Consider the following 21,030-nt stretch of genomic DNA (forward strand, 5'->3'; position numbering starts at 1 on the left):
TTCTAGGTGCTCTCTTGTGCCTTCTCCTCGTTAGCTCACCCCACAGGTTTTCTATGGGGTTCTGATTAGATGGTTTAGTTTGCTATGGCATAAGCTTGATTTTTTTTCACCTACACATATGTGTTATATCATTCTCCTACTGAAACATCCAGTGACAACCCATTTTTAGTTTCTTGGCTGAGGCAGACAGATTTTGATTTAAAATGTCCTGGTATTTCATGAAGACATGTACCCTAATGAGGTTCCCAGAACTTTGTGAGCCAAAACAGCCCCAGAGCATCACATACTCTACACCATACTTCTCAGTAGCCTTTAGTGGTTTCTAATGTAGTCATCCTTTTCTATGTTAAACCCATTTTGAGAGTTACTTGAATGCAATGATTAATTTAATCTGGCCCAGTAATATGGTTTCCGTCAAAGTATCAATAGTGTTCAGTAAACTACAGTTCATTATGTTTGTGGACAGATGAAGAAAATGTTTTTTTTCTGGCATGCCTTACAAATAATTTTTTTAGCAAGCAGATGGCATCTGGTTGGTCATTTTGGAGACTTGAGCCCCTTTCTCACATGCCACAGAACTCAAATGTTCCAGACTTCACCAGGAGTTGCTGTATGTATGAACCCAAACATCTATACCATATGTAGTGGACATTACCTGGAATTTATACTGACATTTCCAGCTGTGAGAAAAAGTCCTGACACAAAAAAATCTCTTGTTGTGCACTAAATACACAAAAGGACAAATGTCCAGACCTAATTTTTTGGACCTTGTCAAGAGTTCCTCTGTGAATACGGCTTTGGTTACCCCAAGATGTTGCTCTTTTCAGAAATTCTCCATCAGTGATCCTTGTGGATCTTATATTTGTGCTCTTTATTTTACTCTGCTCCTCACTGTGCCTGACCTAAAATAAAATGGGTTCCTTGTTAAGACAAGCTTGTCATGCTTCCATTTGTTTCAACATCCAATTTTCATATGGAACTTTTTAAATATTGCTCTTAGTATAGGCATTTTCAGGTAAGTAGCTATTTTTCTAACCCTTCCCTGATTAAGAAGGTCTACACACCCTTATTTAAACTGTGAGTTCTATCGTCTTTTCAATTGATCTCTATGACAACTCATGTATTCTGAAACAGGAACTCATGGGTTAATGATTGAAAATACATACAGACTCTGGTCAAATATAAAAAGTAAAATTAAAAGGAAGGTGCACAGGAACATAGGACCCTGGACAATTTGAAGACAAAAGGATATTAAGCTAATTTGCCAAATATGCCAAAACCTTTTATTTATAAGTCTTTTAGTCGTCTTTACCAGGTGTGTCAAAAACTGTGGATTGACAGACAGATATAGCTATCTATGTAATGTGTGGTAGATATATAGATAGACAGATAGACAGATACACATAGGGCTGGGCAATTAATCGAAAAATTAATCAAAATCGACATTCAGACTTTCTAATTGTCATAATCTTGTGTGTTCATGTACTGCCTCTTTAACACCACACTACCACACTTTAGTCACATGATTCTGCCCCTATCTGCCATATGGAAGCAACATGGAGGAGAACCTAAACACTGAGGCCGACTGATCAACTCGAGCAGCGCCTGTGGTTTGGACATGTTGTGTTTTGACTTTAATTAAGTTGACACTGAACAAAAAGACGTCAAATGTAAATACTGAGAAAAACCAAAGCACAATCACACACCAAGTATGAACAGTGCTCAAAAAAAATGAGAGGAACAAGCTCCCAGCAACATTAGAAAAAATATCCCAGCTTTAATACTGGCGCATGCCAGAGTCACTGAACTACGAGGGTAAAAATACAAAAAAAATAAAAATAAAAAAATAAATAAATTGTTCATTAATTGTAATCATTTTAAAATATACAATTAATGATACTGATTTGAGCTCATATCGCTCAGCACTAAATACGCATATAAAAGTCTGTTGTGTATACTTTATTAACTCTTGAGGGGTGTTCATTAAGTTTGAGACAGACCCTTGACCCCGTCACTTTATCCTGCCCCCGCAAGATGACGGCACTTTCAGAAGGTCACTCACCAATAACACTCTACTGTCAATCAAACACAGCAGGACACCACCCCTTAACCCCTCTCCAGAGTCAAGAGGCAGCAAAAGCAAAGCCTGTCGCAATTATTGCAAATTTTATTTGGCACATAATTATATGTGCTGTCTAGGGGTGGTCGATATGTCCGGGAAATGATATCATAATATTTCAGGAAATGTTTGCAATGATATTCTTGGTGATATGACAAACTGTGAAAAGCATTTTATTATTTCCAAGAAAATAATTTTCCAACTAAATAAATGCTTAAATTATATTTTAATATATATGTAATTATTTCAAACATTCTGTAGAAGCATATAGAAAATCTGTAAACATTTGGTTATTTTGTAAATATCAGTAAATTATTTAGATTCTGATTTTGCACAAAATAATGTAATAAATAAATCTACCAAAAAACCTAAAGTGCAGGAAATTTTGTGCAAATAATGCCCAATTGCGTGAAAAATGCCCTTAAAGAATGGAGAGATACTTTACAAATGCTTAAATGATAATCCACAAAATAAACACACACACACAAATAGTCACAAATATGTTTCACTATTCACAAATGAATACATCCCAATCTGTGTCTCACCGACTGCAATTTGTGTAAATCCAGTTACATTCATAAATACATGTTTTTGGTTTTCATAGATATATCATAATTTTATGCGAAAATAAATACATTTGTTTAACTTTACACTGAATATATTTGTAAAATCAAAGTCTCTAATTTAAAATGTATTTGTAAAATGCTGAATCTGTATTTGTGGTTCATGTCCATCGTTTTCCGTGACGTACATGTGTTCATTTCCTCTCGCGGGTTTTGGGATTTTGAGACTTTCTTTTCGCATTTCACCCAAATCCAAATACAAATGCAGCCTGATCCACAAATGTGGCCAGCAGGTGAAAGATTAGTTGTCTTTCCCTGTTTTGTTGTTACAGGCTTCTTGCATATCTTACATGTCATTTTTTATAACCAAACTACCTCCACATAACCAAAGTTGCTCTCTTTTTTTTTTGGAACAAATTGGTCCGCCTGAGAACCACTTTCCACCATACTGCTGCTGTGCCTAAATGACTCACTTATGAACATAAGTCATATTATGTGTAACTGCGCAATGGTATTAAATAAACAAGTCAGAATATCTCTATTATCACTCTATGTATTTTTTATCATATTAAAATTTTTAACTATATTATTGCCAAAGGTAAGATACCACACAGCCCTAGTGCTGACCAAGACTATTCTACCAAAAGATTTTATTTCATATCCAACAAACACAATATAAAAAAACAATATGGTCCTACACTGCGTGTTAGGACCATAATTAAGTGAATGCCCATTGTAACTACTAAGAGAAACAAGACCATATGCCTCTAAACACTTTTGCAAGTATAGTCTTCTTTGGTTGGTTTTGGTCTCAAACACAGATGTAACCTTTCACATTCTATACGTTCGCTGCATAAAATAAACAACAATATCAATACACTATTAACAGATCTGTTCCATGTATTGCACTACACTATATTACATTGTGTTACTTTTTTGTGATATTATGATTCAAGTAAATCTATATCAAGAAAAACAGAAGTCTTACAGCTTTGAAGGACGTCTGACATTCTCTCTTACTCTCACTTTCTTTCACTGAGCAGAAAAGGTTCCATTGTTTTTTTTCCCCCTCTACTGACCTTGGTTTATAATATAACACGCCATCAAAATCAAGCACTGCAAGAGGAAAGAAGAGAAGACAGAAGAAGCGAGGGGAGGGATAAGTGGGAGAGAGAGGTGTACTTATAGAAGAGAGAGAGAAAGTCAAATAGGGCTGCTATGCAGTATAAAATCCCACTCATGCGCCTGACCGAACCAAAAGGAGAATGTGCTGAGACATCAATCTCTCTCTCTCTCTCTGTCTCTCTCTCAGGCTGAAAAAGTACTTAAAGTACTTAAAGCAGTCAGGAATTATCATATATTTGACCATAATATATCTTTTTTTAAAAATCTTATTTTTTCCATTACCTGTAATGGGAGAATAGTGTCTCATTCATTGCTACCTCAGTACTACTCAGACTTCAGCACTGCAGACACTACACTATTGGCCCTTTTCCACAAAAAAACCCCTCTGATTCTTGGGACCTTGGTGCTATCTACTGAACTATCCCATGTTTCCATTAGTTCTGATGGGAACCAAGGATATGCCATCAGCAGAGTGTGTGTTGTTGGGATGTTCAGTTCCAGCATTGCTGTGGCTGAATTTAACAGAGCCGGAGATAAACGGATAAAGTCAGGTAAGGGTCACTGTTTCACCACTGTGGCAATAATGCAGAGTTCTGAGCAATCCTACTGAGCTTGTGAGCAGTGAGAACAGAGGAAAAAACTAGCCAAATAAACTCTGCACTGATATCAGCCCCAGAAACCACATAAACTGAACATTTTTCTGTTTTTATTTCCTTATATTTGCTGTCCAATACATCCATCAATGCATTCAAAGTTTTTGTTGAAGAGCTGATTTTACCGGGCAAGAGCTGTAAATTACACTCTGAAACTGCAGGGAGGTCCACGTGAAAAATACCAAATTTTACCTAGTTTTCCTTTAACGTAATGGGGAAAGATGATATAAAATATGTCAATATCAGCATAGGCCACATATTATGTTTTTGTTTTTGTTTGCTGATATTTAGTGAAAAGTTTTCTTTTGAGCTCTGAACTTTGTAGACATGGGGGTTGGCTACAGATTGGTGTTTACAGCTTTCTGATATTTGAAAGAGTTTTTCTTCTATATTGCTATGAATCTGATGTGACACTGTTTTTCCCAATATCTGTGGCTAGACTATTCATGAGATAGGTGTGAAACACAGATGAGATATCCTCTCCCCACTGTCAAATATAATGGCCCATTAGCCCCCACCCCACCCCATCAGTGAGAACAACTGAATGTTTGTCTGTAAACGGTGCTATTTCAGTTATTTAGCAATGACACAGCCGTACATATGAGCTTCAGATGACTCTTTGAAGGCAACAAAGAAAGCCCAAACTTCACTACAAGCTGTTTTTTTATCTATCAGCTGAGTTATGTGCCTCTTGTTACTTATTGTTCTATAACAACCAGGTAAAAATACATTTCTTTTAAACATCCATATATTTGAAAAGTAGGCCCTTTAAGGTGTCTGGGGGTATGTTTATTATGTTTCTAGGACAAAAACTCACTGAGCTGTGTAAGTGTTTTTGCGCAAGTTCTGATTTATCCAGAGTGCCTATGCAGAAATGTGATCTCTGTAGACACATACTATTTTCACTTAGACAATCAACAAAACATTTGACCAGAGGTAGAGTTTTGCATACAATCATATAGTCATTATTTTACTGTTGGTCTGCAATCACAAAAACGAGCTTCAATAGTGGTAACTTGGGAGAAGCTGTCAAAAATAAATAAAAAAAAGTGAACAAAGAGATTCCTAGTAGCCTATAAAACAATAACAAAATGACCCATGCTCACAGTGGAATACAGCTCTGTGCAGTTCTCGGTCTGGCCCTCAGCCACAGGGCCGAAAGCATTGCAGGCCTAAACCCTCACCCTGCTCGTTACTGACCAAGCCTGACCGCACCAATCTCATCTCCGCTCAGCTCTACACACATGCACACTCGCTAACACACAGCCGCAGGGCAGCAGGGGAAATAAAAGCAATCTGTCTTTTCATGGGTCAGGATCAGAGACAGGGAGGCGAGAATGAGATCAAGGGAGGCAAACAGGGATGGAAGGATTGAGACAAAATCAGAGGGAGGGGGTTGCCATGAATAGTAGAAGAGTGAGTCACATCTTTGAGTTATTGTAAGATATAACTTTTCCAAACCTGCATTTAACCTTGAGAAATAATAATGCTTCTGTGCATTCTTTATTGGATTCACAAACCAACTTTAGTGACTAAGTTTGCAACTTCCAAACATTAAAATCATTGGCAAGTCACTCTACTGCACAATTTCCACTGCATGGTACCTCCTCTACTCAACTCTACTCAGCTCAACTTTCTTTTTGGTCCATGGCTGCTGGTTGGTTTTCCAATATCACAGCTACCCCTAAAATGTAGCCAGCAATGTCACAAAACATAATCTTTAAAAGGGATCATGGACAACAACAGTGTCAACAACGTTAAGCCTTGTTTACTCGCCGTGCATTTGCCTGTTGTTTTTGTGTTTTGGAACTGAACATGGCTCCACGCCTCCCTTCAGACAGATCAGTAGAGTTCTTTTGTTTCTTGCTGCACAGTCCAGCTCTCACTGGAGACGTTTGTCGGCCACCATCACAAGGAGCATTTTACATCTTCAACAGACCACAGCATAATTTTAGGAACTTCTGTATTGAGTCAGATAAAAACATATGTGATCACTACTGTAGATTGGAAACTTTACACCTAGTCTCTGCTGGATGTCAGCATTTCATTTTGATTGACAACTCTCTCTGGCCAACCAGCACTCTACAAGGGTTACACATCATGTTTAGTCAGATCACTTGGAACCACAAGCGAGCAGGGACTTAAAAAAAAACATGCTTCCAGGTATCGGAATTTTGCCTATATTAGGCTACACAAGGAATGATTTTTCTTTCAGACGACACATGACTTCCTTTTGTACACCCAAACCAAACTCTAGCAGCCCTACTGTGTCTAATTCACACAAGCTACGTGGGTTTGTCACTGCAGTGCTGAGAATGATCCACCACCCAAAACATACCTGATCTGTGGTGGTCCTATGGGTGTCCTGATCACTGAAGAGCAGGATGAAATGTGGAGGAAAGTATGCAAAGAAACAGATGGACTACAGTCTGTAATTGTTGAACTGTAAAAAAAAAGTGCTCCTGTATCGTCAGTGGATGAGTTTAGATACAAGGTAGGTGTTCCAAATCCATTGATCATTCAGATTAGATGGGCCTCTGTTAACAAACATAACTGAACTGGTCAGTTAGTGTACCTCATTAAAAGCTTTGTACTGCGCAATGACTTTGTGTTAGGGGCAGATAGATAAAAAAAAACAATGGTTGGCTTTAACTGCCTGAAAATAGCATGTGCTAGCCTTCACTCTCCAAGCTTGATAGCACTGTGTGATGTGGGGAAATCTATCATTAAATAAAGAACTAGCAGATAGTTATTTTAATAAATGCAAGACCACTTAAAGTTTCACAATATTTAATTTAAATTAACATTAGGCCAAACCCTATTTCCCCCAAAAAATTACTCTGTGTTTCATAACTGACAAATCATCTAAACTGAATGAATGGTCCACTTTATGTATTTTGTGAAATCACTGTCAAAGCAATGTAGCTTTACTTTTGACTATCAAGAGCTAATGCAGCATGCTTAAGTGAGCATCTCCGCCGCACAGAAAACACAAAATGGCTTGGACTCTAAAAAGCACCCATGCACAAGATCCCGCAGCTAACCACGCGAAGCTGCCACTAGCTCGGTCATGTAGAGTGCATGCGCATGACCCTGGAATGACCTGTCTGAGGATTCTTACATTTCGAATCATACCATGCTGACACACAGGCGAAAACAATGAAGCTGCTGGCGGGGGAGTCTGCAAGTACACTGACCTGAGGCTTCCCGGAGTTTTATTTCATGAACATTTAGGTCAGGTTTGGTAGAGCCTCAAACACTTGTGTACTGCCACGTCTGCTTTAACCGACAAAAAAATCATCTGCTTAACAACTAATTGGGCTGAAAGGTTAATCCTTTTAATATCAGAATTGCAATTAAAAAATATGTTTTTCAAATTAACTGACCTATAATATTAAGTAGCTTCTAAATTTATATAGTAATATAGAACACATAATCAAGCACCAAAAAAATAACCTTCTGACACTCTTCAGCACTCAAAGTTAAAATCCTGGTTATAGTTATAAAATCAGGTATGGACATTACTTCAGCTGAGAAATGCCTTCTGGGGGTGTTTAGACAGTGGAAAGACCTCCAAAACAGAGAGATGAGGGTGATCCTCTATTCCCGCTCCATTGGTGGGTAACATTTAATTATTTTTGAAAAAAATCAGGGGTATTCATTAAAAAAAGCTTTTGCCATTTTCAACTCAGCCATCTGCTGAGAATGAGAGTTATGCAGTAATTTATTAATCATCTTTGTAGTGTAATTATCTTCTTTTGTATTGATGAAGCTGGAATTAACACAATTAAAGTAAACATATTCCACCCCTTTTCCACAAGTTTACACAGTTCCCTTGGATGTAAATCAAAAGATTGTGGCTTTCTTTAGTCAAAATACCACAATGATCAAAGAACACAACTCCACTTGTCTAAAGAGCCCTGTTCAGAATGACTTATTTTAAACGTGAATGACCCATATCTCTGTTCAGCGTAAAACCCAGGAGTGCGTAGCTAGTAGCAGATGCTCTTTTTTAAATCAATTTCCACTTGGTTCTATATAATCTCTCATCTTGTTTTCTTTCTATTTATTCAGTACATATATTTCTCTGTGATATAAAAACCTCATATTTGTGATTTCACATAAACATGTGTGAGATGCTCTGCTTGCTTGATTGATTCTGAGTAAGGCCCCGTCCACACGTATCTGGGGATTTTTAAAACCTCAAATAGTGGTGTCATGTTTTTGGGCAAAACTGAGCTTTTCGAAAAAGCTGAAGACACACAGCATGTCTGTTTCTGGCCGAAATTTAAATTGCTCCTCATTCCCTATATATTTATAATAATAATAATAACAATAATAATAAGTTAGATTTATATAGCACCTTTCTAATACCCAAGGTTACATTACACAAAGAAAAAAAAGATAGAAGATAAAGAAAAAAAAAGGGAAGACACTTATACCTGCAGAGTGCAGCCATACTGAGAGAAGAGGTAGGTCTTTAGCTAGGATTTAAGAGCAGAAAATAAAGAGCAGAGACGAAGTGGTTTGTGGTAAAGAATTCCAGAGCTTGGGTGCCATCACATTGAATGATCTACCACCAGTGGTAACTCATTTAAATTTGGGTACTGACAAAAGACAACTCTCAGCGGACCTCAATGATCTTTTAGGACAGTAAGAGTGTAAAAGTTCAGAAAGGTAGGCTGGCGCCAGACCATGCAGAGCTTTGTATGTGAGCAGGAGAAGTTTAAACTGAATACGGAGCAAGACAGGTACCCAGTGGAGCTGATGAAGAACAGGGGTGATATGAGCTGATTTTTTTTTAATAAGAGAGAACCTGAGCAGCAGAGTTCTGAACACACTGAAGGGAGTGTATAATCTTAGAAGGAAGGCCAATGAAGAAAGAAGTACAGTAGTCTAAATGGGAGGAGATGAATGCATGGAATGCAGGGGACGAAGGTGAGCAATATTACGTAGATGGAAAAGGGATGTTTTGGTTAGGGCCTTAATATGAGGTTTGAAAGACAGAGAGGAGTCAAGAAGTACGCCAAAATTGCAAACAACTGAAGTTTTTACAGCCACACCATCAAAGTTAAGTGTGATATCACAACTTTTTGATAGAGTGGACTTGGGGCCAACGAGCAGACTTCAGTTTTTTTTCTGTGTTGAGTTTCAAAAAGTTGGCTTGCAATCAGTGTCTCACATCCTGAACACAGAAAATAAGGGCAGAGGGGGGCAGAGTGCAGGTATTTTTGGTGCTCACATCTATTTGAGTATCATCTGCATAGCAATGATAATTAAGACCACGGCTGTGGACGATCTAACCAAGTGGCAGCATGTAGATGACAAATAGTATAGGGCCTAGGACTGAACCTTGGGGAACACCTTGTGTAACAGTAATAGGGGAAGATTTGTATGTACCAAGAGCAACAAAATGAGATCTATTGGTAAAGTAAGAGATAAACCAGGAAAGTGCTGTGTCAGTTATGCCAATAGCTGAGAGACGGGAGATGAGTATGCTGTAAATAACAGTGTCGAATGCTACACTCAAATCTAAGAGAAGAAGGATACAGAGCGTACCAGAGTCAGTAGCGAGTAGGATATCATTTAAAACCCACAGAAGGGCTGTCTCAGTACTGTGTTTTGTGCGGAAGCCAGACTGAAAAGGCTCGAAAAGATTATTGTCAATCAGGAATGACTAACTGAATGGCCACCACCATTTCTAACAGCTTAGCTAAAAAGCGGAGGTTAGAAATAGGTCATAAATTATCAAGATTGGCTGTATTCAGACCAGGTTTTTTTGAGAATGGGTGTGATGGCAGATGTTTTAAGGCTTATGGGGACATGACCTGAGGGAACAGACATTAATGAGATGGCAAATGGGGCTGGATAAAATGGCAGAATATTTTTAAGTAGTGGGGTTGGAGCAGAATCGAGGAGAACAGGTACAAGAATTGGATTTAAATATAAGCTCTGATATAAAGGCTGAATCAATGGGAGGGAAATTAGCCAGGGGTTTATGAGCTGGGATCAAATGAAAACTATGTTCAGGTAAAGAAGTAGATGAGAGGAGCTGGTGGTAGATTTTAGTAATTAAAAAATCTATGGAAAACTTCACATTGCTCAGCAGTGTTAAAGTTCTTAATTGTTAGTGGCTGAATGAGTTTACTAACAGTAGCGAAAAGTGTTTGGGGTTTGTTAACAGAATTATTAATAAGAGATGAAATGTGTGCAGAATGGGTACATTTTAAAGCAGTATTATAAGAAATTATGTGGTCAGTAAATGCTATTAAAGTTTTAATTACATATTTCTTACAACCATAATGAAAACATGCAGATATCAGATTGTTACATATGAATAAATATAAATGATGCTGAATCTATCAAGATCCTGATTTAATGACTTTCATAGTGCACTACATAATGAGTATGGAGTGATTAGGGATTGAAACTCTGTGGCTTGGTACGGGCACCAGATCCCCAAAATCATGTACTAATGCACTGAAAAAATGTTCCCTATAAGTTACCTAACTGCAAAAAATGCATTCTTTCAAGAGAAAGGTAACAGCAGCAGGATGAAACAAGAGACCTGATACAGGGTGATGCTCTGTTCTAATGATGTGAAGTTATGGATCCAGGTGTGCAATTGCAAGTCTGTTCCTGTCCTGACTTTTGATGACCTTCATTGAAGAAAATGATGAAATAAAAATACTAGTGGAAAGAAATACCACAGTGATGTTTAAAAGCCTCATAACTATATATCCATGATGTCTTTGGTTTTCCCCACACAGCTTGGAGGACAGAACTGATTTGATCAGTGAAATGTTGTTTGCACTATGTTAATAACAGCTTACCTGCCTATCAGACCCTTGTTTTGCCCACGGATGGAGCATCATCAATGAAAACAGACACTATGCCCTCATCCCAACCATTTTATTCATAGAACAGGGTCATAATATTAAAAATGACCATATGCCGTGTAGGAGAAGCAAACAAAGTAGCTGCTTCCAAAAAAATCCTTCTGTCAAAAAAACTGAAAAACGCAGATAGCTGTTCTATATGTGTCTTATCGCAAGACACGTCTGTGGTGAGTGATTCTTTAAAACAGTGAGCACAGCAGACAGGCAGCACTCCTCAGATACTGCTGTCTGAAATGATGAGTTTTGAAATGGCACTTTATATGAGCCACCTTGTGGATAGCTACAGTGTAAGAGTATAATTCTGCAGATATCGTCATTGTCCAAATAAAAATCCTTAAGCCTTAAATTCCATTGGAAGTGTAAATTTATTTTATTCCAAGAAGCCTTATTTTGGAACAATTATATTATTCTGTTCATCATGAAATTTTCACACAAAATGAAAGACAGCTACTGTGTTCAAATTATTTAATAATTAATTAATTAATTGTCTGAACCCACTCATCTAGTCTAAGGTTGCGGTGGGTCCGGGGACTATCCAGAATCACTGAATGCAAGGCAGGAACACGAAAGGGAGCCATTCCATCACAGGGCACCACACACTCACACATTCACTCACATTATCATGGGCAATCAACCTACCAATGTTTGTTTTGGACTATGAGAGGAAACTGGAGCACTCAGAAGAAACCCAGGCCGACAGAGGGAGAACACAAACTCCTCACCATCAGTCACCCACCGTGGGGCCCGAACCCACCACCCCAGGATTTGTGTGACAGAGACACTACTGAACACACCTGTGTTCAAATGATATATTTAACTAAAAATAAACCAAAATGAAGATACATGTCTTTCTTTGGACAGGGACGATATTGTAAGCCTACATTTTGGTGAGCCAAAAACGTAACACTTTCATGTCCGATTACGGAAGCTGCCTATTGGAAAACCCTACCCTAAATTCTAAAGGCCTATTCACACTGATTCCAATTTTTAGGGATGAAACAAAAAGCTTCTTATGTTTTGAAAACAAACACGTGTCTTTCACACAGAGTCTGAAACTGACAGACTGATCCTGCATCAATATTTCTATTAGAACCTGTTATATTTTCTGTGATGTACTGCTGTGTTAAAATCAGGCTGACCAATCACAGCCCCTTTGTCATGGTTGCAGACCAAAAAATAAGCATCAAAGCTTGTCTTGTTTGTAGCAGAAGACAAAAGTTTTTAGAACAAGCTGAGCTTAAAAATGTTAAGGCTAAAGAAAATATTACATTTTTAATGAGAGGAGGAACACTAACAAACAGAGTGTCAAATTCCCCCACTGACCTATGGAAATACCTTTGGAACAGGTAGTTTAGATGTTGAATGAGGTTCTGAACTCCCCTTGTTGTTGTCTTTTTCTGTAGAAAGGGGTGAACCCTTTTTGAGGGACATTTTCTTGCCGTGCTTAAAAGTAAAATGACAAATTCATCATTGCTGCTGCTGCTACTCAATAAGTCTTCTAAGGCATCTTCCCATCATTTTAGAGGCGTTTCAAAAAATAAAATAAATGATGAATTGCTGTATGTATTCTCGTACCTTAAACCTGTATTTTTTGTCCGAAAAAAATATGACTTATGCGAATAGGCCCTAAAACTGTGTGACTAATGGATTAGAATTAATCGAATACTGCTACAGCTAAGCAACTTGTCACTATTGTAAGGCATGCCTCAAAAATGCTAACAAAAGTGAGCCAGGATGTCGATGACCTACATACCATCAAAAGGCACCTGAAAACTGAAGGAAACTGACAAGAAAATAACTGGCGGACCCAAAGTCATAACACAATCCAAAGACACGTTTCTGAGAGTTAACATCTTGTTTGGTATGTCTCTTACAGGACTTCAAGCTCAGTTTACCTCTGGTCAAAGTAAGCAATCCTCAGTTTCATGTGTGAACGGAAGTCATTGAGCTGCAGGTTTGACAGGTTGAGTGGCAGTGAGAAAGCCATTGCTAAGAGCATTTTAAGGAAATGAGGCCTGGTCAATGCAGTAACACCAATGGAATTTTTATGTCTGTAAGTTATAAAGAAAGGGTGAACAAATTTCTGAAACTTTCAGTTAATCACACAAAATCTGTTTGTGGAATAGGTGAAAAGATGGTTCCTCAGTGACACCAATTGTCAAACACGGAAGAGGGAACCTGCTGGTCTCTGGTTCTTTTGCTGTATACTTGCACAGTGACTGACACTCTGAACAAAAAGGGCTACCATAGCATTTTACTGCAACACCAGAAACTTCTTGTCTTTGCCTAATTGGTCAGGATTTCACTTAACTCCAGGCTATGTCTAGTCTAACTCAGAAGACACTTGTGGGAACCTATACAACAATTTTGCAAACTATTTGATTTCCTTAACAAAAAAGAATCTTACGTGAGTTCTGCTGTTTAATCTGCAAAATGTGGCTACACTGATAAATTATAAATGAAGATTTTTTTAAAAACCTGTGTTTGTTCTCTCCTTTAATTTCGGTACACTGTGATATTAAATTTTATACATATCTACAAAACGGGGTAATATTACTAGCTAATTTCATGCTAATTTTTTAAATAAATTAAGCACAAATAAAAAAGCCCTAAACTCTTACTCAGAAGCAACTTCAAGCAATGACAACTTCATGTTGTTAATTCATTTTTGTAAGTCCAATATTTCAACGTTATAAACGGCAATCATGAATTCACGTTTTCTCTCGTTCAGTTTCAATGTTAAGCGAGGAAAAACACATCCTTTATCTGGGAAAACTTACGGAATTATAAATTTTACTTCTCTGGAAATCTTTCAAATGCTGTGCCAAACCGAATTGACTTTTTCCCTCCACACTCAGCACGTTAAATGGAGCAGGCACAGTACCCCTGCAACAAAATGTGCACAGTGTATCAGTGAAGGAGTTAAGTTTATTTCCATTTGGAAAATCCACAAATCATGTCATTCTGAGCAGAACTTTATGCTTTAGAAAATACGATCATAACAAATATTCCTAGCAAGGGCACAAAAATACAGAATAAAGAAGCCAAGACTTTCGGTTGTTTACCAGCTACACCTCAGCAGAAAAAGGCAAACTGATAGCCGCAGGGATCTCAGGTTTCTGGGTTTTTTTTTTTTTTGAAAGAGCATGGATAACAAAACCCCTCTCCAAACAGCCGTCTGCTCTCTGGTTGCAGAAATACAAGCTCGGGCATGAATTCGCAGGCATTCAAGCAGAAAGTTTAATGAGGATAGCTGCACAGTAAAATAATTAAAAAATAAAAGGTACAATGGAGTTTACCTTTGTGTTCCCCTTCAAGAAGCAGTCCTCGGGTGTTTGTCCTCAGCAGTAGCTCGAAGTTTGTATGTTAAATGTTGAATATTTGTCCATGTCTAAGGTATTCTGGTTCCTGTGTGAGTGCTCTGCTCCGCACTTTATGAGAGCGAGAAAAGCCTTGTGTGTTTGTGAGAGTGTGTGTGTGTGTGAGAGAGAGAGAGAGAGAGAGAGAGAGGCGGTGTTTGAGTGCCCAAACACTGTGGAGCCAGCGCTGTGTTGGTTTATTTTTTTCCCCACCCGATTTCCAAATTTGCGATTTTTTTTTAAATACAGATAAACCCCAGCCTATCTGGGGCTTCCTAGAACTTAAAGTCCCACCACTTCTCAGACCTCAACTGTCTGTGGAGTGCCCAGCAGCAAACGCCTGGATTAGTGCACTGTAATTCATCTGTTTCTCTGCATGCTTTGTTAGCCCCCTTTCATCTTCTGCAATGGTCATGACTTTGCTGGTGGATCATTCTCACTCAACGCTGCAGTGACACTGACATGGTGATGGTGTTTTAGTGTGTGTTGTGCTGGTACGAGTGGATCATACACAACAGTGCACCTAGAGTTTTTAAATATTGTGTCTACTGACTGTTCACTCTACCAGACACTCCTTTCTTGTTGGTCCACCTTGTAGATGTAAAGTCAGAGACAATAACACATCTGTTGCTGCACACTTATTGTCTCTACTCCATCAGTGGTGACAGGGTACTGATCACAGGACACTGTTGGCTGGATGTTTTCACTATTTTAAAAACTACATCTCTAGCACCACTGCTATGTCTGATCCATACTTACCAGCATGACACACACTAACTCACCACCAAAACAGTGCCAAAAATGACCCAGCACCCAAATCTTACATGATATGTGGTGGTCCTGTAGGGGTTCTGACCATTGAAGAACAGGGTGAAAGTATGCAGAAAAAGAGATGGACTACGATGTGAAATTAAGCAACGGCAAAATGATTGTATATGGTCAGTGGAGCTGATAAAATAGACAAGTAGTACAAGGTAGTAGTATTACAATGTAGGTGTTCCTAATTCATTCATTATCTGTAACCAGTTCAGGGTCGCAGTGGGTCCAGAGCCTAACTGGAATCATTGGGCGCAAGGCAGGAATACACCCTGGAGGGGGTGCCAGTCCTTCACAGGGAAACATAGACGGACACTTTTAAGTCGCCAATCCACCTACCAACATGTGTTTTTTGACTGTGGGAGGAAACCGGAGCACCCGGAGGAAACCCATGCGGACACAGGGAGAACACACCAACTCCTCACAGACAGTCACCCGGAGCGGGAATTGAACCCACAACCTCCAGGCCCCTGGAGCTGTGTGACTGCGACACTACCTGCTGCGCCACCATGCCACCCTGTTCCTAATTCAATGATATTTCAATGTAAAATGACAAACTGATGGCTTTGAATATATTTTTACCAGCAGTATATTGCTGTATTCTATTTGAAATTGGATGTCAGATTTTCCAAGTTCCAAGTAGAGTTCCAAGTTTCAGCTGGAAACCCTACAAATCATATTTCAATCAATCAATCAAAATTTATTTATATAGCGCTTTTCACAACTGATGTTGTCACAAAGCAGCTTCACAGAATTCCAGTAAGACTCTTTGTAAATTCGTTGGAGCCTCACAAATCCCTGAATTCAGAATCCAAGATGGCTGCCTGCACATCAACAGTTTGAAAAACAGTAGTATCCTATCATTTATCAGTCCTCCTATTTATTTGTGTCTAATTAAATCAGTTGTCCACCCAGTTCTGTCCAAATGCTGTACGTGGACGGGTTTCCATGGTGTTTGTTTACGTAAAAAAATATTCTTAGATGCGCTGTTATCAACTGGTATCGCTAACAATGCTAAACGGGAACAAGCTAACAACGATAACCTAGGGTGTAGTTTTTCTGAAAGTTTAACTAGAACAGGGTCAGTTCTGGCGTGACGTCATTCCCAGCTCTGACGTCCAACTTGCAAGGTATGGAAATGGAAAGCAGGGTTAGACCACCAGTAATATGAACCATATCTGCAATACTTCCCTCTCTTTGTCTCTGGCAACTAGTACGTCAATATTTCTGTATGTTTCATTTACGTCTTTGGCTTATGTAACTGAAGCAAATTCTAAACTTTCTTGCAGGCTCAGCAATTCTATGGTCATTCGTCAGCAATGTGTCAGGTATAAGACTGTCCCACACACACCGCATGCCACAAATACATATCTTGTCATGAGTCATGAGAAAGCTGATGATCATGGCCTGCTTTAGTCAGTTTGTGTTTCTGTCACTACTGAAAAGCTCATTTATAGAAGTCAGGCTTAGAGTTCCTCATATTATGATAAATGCAACAGACACATATGTTACATAATGGAGTAGCAATTTTAATTTAAAAAAAATTTGTGATTTCCCCTACAGCGTGTTTAATGTCCATAAGAAAGCTTAATATGCAATGGGACACTCTGGAGCAACTGTACAAGAGCCTAAGGACACTATGAGCAATGCCAAGTGTTAACTGAAGGGTTAGAATTCCACACACAACTGGCCAAAGCTCCATCTGTAATGCACCCCCTTACACATACATAGAAACACATTTCATCTTTATCTCAGTGTGAATCTGCCAATCAGTGCCATTGTTCAACTGCTGCAGGTGAAGAGGCTTTTGTTGCCAGCCAAAGTAAACACACACACACACACACACACACACACACAAACACAGCAGGAAAGTGTCCACTCCCCCACCCCCGTGCACCCCCTGAGGCAATCCAAATAACATTCCACAGACCCACTGAGTGTGTGTAAGTGTGTTTGAGAGGTAGTGATAGAGTTTGTAGAAGTGCAAGGGTAATAGAAAGAAAGTAAGGAGAGAAAGTAACGGTGAATAAATGAGAAAAACAGTAAAAGAGTAAAAGTGGAAGAAGGCAAAAGAATGTGATAAAAAAGGACAAAGGAAGAAAAATAGGATGGAGAGAGAGAGAGAGTAAAAATGAGAAGTAATAGAAGTAAGAGAGAAGGGGGAAAGAAAAGTAAAAGTGTAAAAGAATAAGTAAAAATTAGTAAGAAAAAAGAAAGAAAAAGAGAAAATAGTGAGCGGGGAAAAAGAAAGTGTGAACAAATTAGAAATTCAGAGAGATAACTGAAAGAAAGAGAGCAAGAGAATGTAGAAGAGAAAAAGTGTGTGAACAAAAGAAAAAGAGAAAAGGAGAGAATGAGCAAAAAAAGGGGGGGCAGACAGAATCATTCTCATAAGATGACAATAATCTGAAATCACTTCAATATCATTCCTCAATAGCATGAATTAATGAAGTGTGAAATAATGTAGCATTCCCGCTATAAACATCATACAGTTCAAATGAGAAAAGTTTACTTGGTAGGGAACTAAGGTCCAGAAAAACGGGAAGCAAGCTTGACTGATACACTATACGGAATATAAATGAAAAGGCATCAAGTTGCAGGTTGTGAAACTGTGCTCCTTTTTGATGGCCTACTTCACCTTAAATTCTTCAGTGAAAAAAAAATTGGCAGCAATTTATTTTAATATATGAGAACTGGTAAATATGTTGTACTAATAATTTTAGGGTACATGTTTAGCAAGTGTTATCCTTAAAATTAAGTTTAAATATGTAGTTCTTAAAAAATGATTTCATACATTCTTAGCAAAAAAGGTAAAAAAAATATCTAAAAACAAAAATGGTAGCAGTACTTACTTAGAATGTAATGGTTAATATGTCCATCCATCCATTATACAGCGGTGGATAATCGATGGTTAATATGTGGTACTTAAAAATAATTTTGTGTGCATAATTTGCAAGTACATATCTAGCTATCAATAAGATACTAGTGCATATTGGTACAATACAATACTTTATATAAAACTGAACAGGTGTATAAAAACAAGCATCTATGCATGCAGACAGCTTCTACAAACTGTAAATGAATGGGTCACTCTCAGGAGTTCAGTGAATTCCAGCGTGGTATGTGATAGGATGGTATTATAACAAAGTTGAAGCGACTGGGAACAACAGCAACTCAGCCACAAAATGGTAGGCCATGTAAAATGACAGAGCGTGGTCAGCAAATGCTGAGCATGCAGAGGTTGTCAACGTTCTGCAGTGTCAATTGTTACAGACACTCAAACTTCATGTGGCCTTCAGATTAGTTCAAGAACAGTGTGTAGAGAGCTTCAGGGAATGAGCAGCGGCATCCAAACCTTATATCATCGGATGCAGTGGTGTAAACACACCGCCACCGGACACTAGAGCAGTGGAAACGTGTTCTCTGGGGTGACGAATCACAATTCAATCTGGCAATCCGATGGATAAGTCTGAATTTGACAGTGACCAGTGCTTATTTGACTGCATTGTGTCAAATGTAAATTTGGTGGAGGGGGGATTATGATGTGGGGTTCTCCTGACCTCAACCCAATAGAAAACCTTTGGGATGAAATATAGTGGACACTGCAAGCTAAGCCTTCTCACCCAATATCAGTGTCTGACCTCACAAATTCTGGTTGCTTCTGGTAGAATGGTCAAAAATTACCATAAACACATTCCTAAACTTTATGGAAAGCCTTTCCAAAAGATTTTAAGGCCTTAAAGCTGGAAAGGGTGGGCTGACATCGTATTAAACCCTATGGATGAACAATGGGATGTCACTCAAATTCATATACATGCAAATTCTGCCAAGTGAATACTTTTTGCAAAAAGTGTATAAAGGCTGCATGGTATGCAGTCACTGAGAACAGCAGTAAACACACACATAAAAATATACTCATAGCATCCTAAACAATAAATATAAAAAATATAATATCATAAGAAATAACTAATTCTCCATAAACACTCAATAAACTGAACTAGAATGTTTAAAAAAATGGCTACAATGTGAAAAAATAAGGGTACATGAATGAATTAATAAATTATAAAAAAAGGTATGAATGAATGAGGGCCGCACTGGGTGACTGTCTGTGAGGAGTTTGGTGTTCTCTCCCCTTATCCACATGGGTTGCCTCTGGGTGCTCTGGCTTCCCCCACGGTCCAAAAATGCATGTTGGTAGGTGGATTGGCTACTCACAAGTGTCCATAGTTGTGAGTGAATGTGTGCGTGTGTGTGTTGCCCTGTGAAGGACTGGCGCCCCCTCCAGGGTGAGTTCCTCAAAATGATTAATGAATGAATAAATATGACGGGGGTCCAAAATATTTTTAATGATATGTAGTTGTTCAGCGTTCAAGAACCACGGGTGATACCCATTGTATCCGAAACAATAAATATAACAAATATAATATAATAGGCAATAACTAAATATCTACAAACATTCAACAAACTGCTCTAGAATATTTAAAAAAAGGCTACAATGAGAAAAGATGAGGATAATTTCTGCCATTTGTAAAGTGATTTAACATTCATTATCCTAAATTTATAGAGTTTCAGTCACTAAAGATACAGCCAAATGTTTCTGAGAATGTCACAACAGCCTCTCTCTGAAACTGGAAATATTTTTCCAGGAGAGAGAAACAGCCCTCCACAAATAAAACCACCACACTTCAGCTGAGAAAATGATGACATTCACTGGAAAGTAGACAAGATCCTGTTTGAGAATGTTATACAAATTTGTTTGTTTTCAATATCATCAATAAAATAATTTCTGCTCATTTCAATTGTTTTCGAGTTTAATATAAAAATAAACAAATACATGTAATATTATATAATGTTTTCTTCATGAACACTTTCAGAAAAAGTTGTGTTCCCTGTGCAGTGTGCAGACCAATTTTTATTTAGAAAATCAACAACACAGATTATTTGATGTTGAAATGTTTGCATACAACTGTATAAAACAATAATTAATCCATTTAAGAACCATATTTTTTTTAGATAAAAGGCCTTTAAAATGTCAGACTGACCTGTTCTCGCAATCTCTCTTGATGACCCATGATCGCTGAGGCATGGTGTGGGTACTTCTGTTTTAGATGCTCCAGAAAGGCCTCCCTTTTTTTGTCCATATCCGAGGGCTGCATGGCTAGTATTTCTCGTGAGCTACGGGCTCCACCCACTGTGTGTCGGCGGGACGTTCCAGACCGGCTTCCTTTAGGGTCACCACGACCCCAGGAGCTGTTAGATGACACCTCACTGGACACTGCACCAGCACCCCCTGCAGACTGCTTGCGATGAACGTGCTCAGCGTCCTCTGGAGAGGTCACTTTCAGATTGCCTTTAAGTGGCTCTGAAAAAACACAGAGAATGATCAGAAATATGGTCATAAAGGCACATTTCCATTGCATTGCACCTACACTACGTGGTTTTTTTGCTTTCCTATTAGGCAAATTTTGCACCTAGTACATGAAAACAATATTTTTA

The 21,030-nt window shown here is 38.4% G+C and overlaps 1 protein-coding gene across 7 annotated transcripts in view; it reads right to left on the reverse strand.

Annotated features, from left to right (window-relative positions):
• si:ch211-285f17.1 (sickle tail protein homolog) overlaps positions 1–21,030 on the reverse strand; it is a 168,244-nt gene that overhangs the window by 80,386 nt on the left and 66,828 nt on the right. For 5 of the 7 annotated variants that reach the window (XM_066682499.1, XM_066682492.1, XM_066682494.1 and 2 more), the window contains exon 2: positions 20,577–20,896. In XM_066682499.1, the coding sequence (XP_066538596.1) occupies positions 20,577–20,896 (320 nt within the window). Of the gene's footprint in view, positions 1–14,139; positions 14,234–14,658; positions 14,792–20,576; positions 20,897–21,030 lie in introns of those variants that run through there. The other 2 variants (XM_066682497.1, XM_066682498.1) reach the window with 2 other exon arrangements.

This window comes from Hoplias malabaricus, chromosome 10, assembly GCF_029633855.1.
Source record: "Hoplias malabaricus isolate fHopMal1 chromosome 10, fHopMal1.hap1, whole genome shotgun sequence".
Taxonomy (NCBI): Eukaryota; Metazoa; Chordata; class Actinopteri; order Characiformes; family Erythrinidae; genus Hoplias; species Hoplias malabaricus.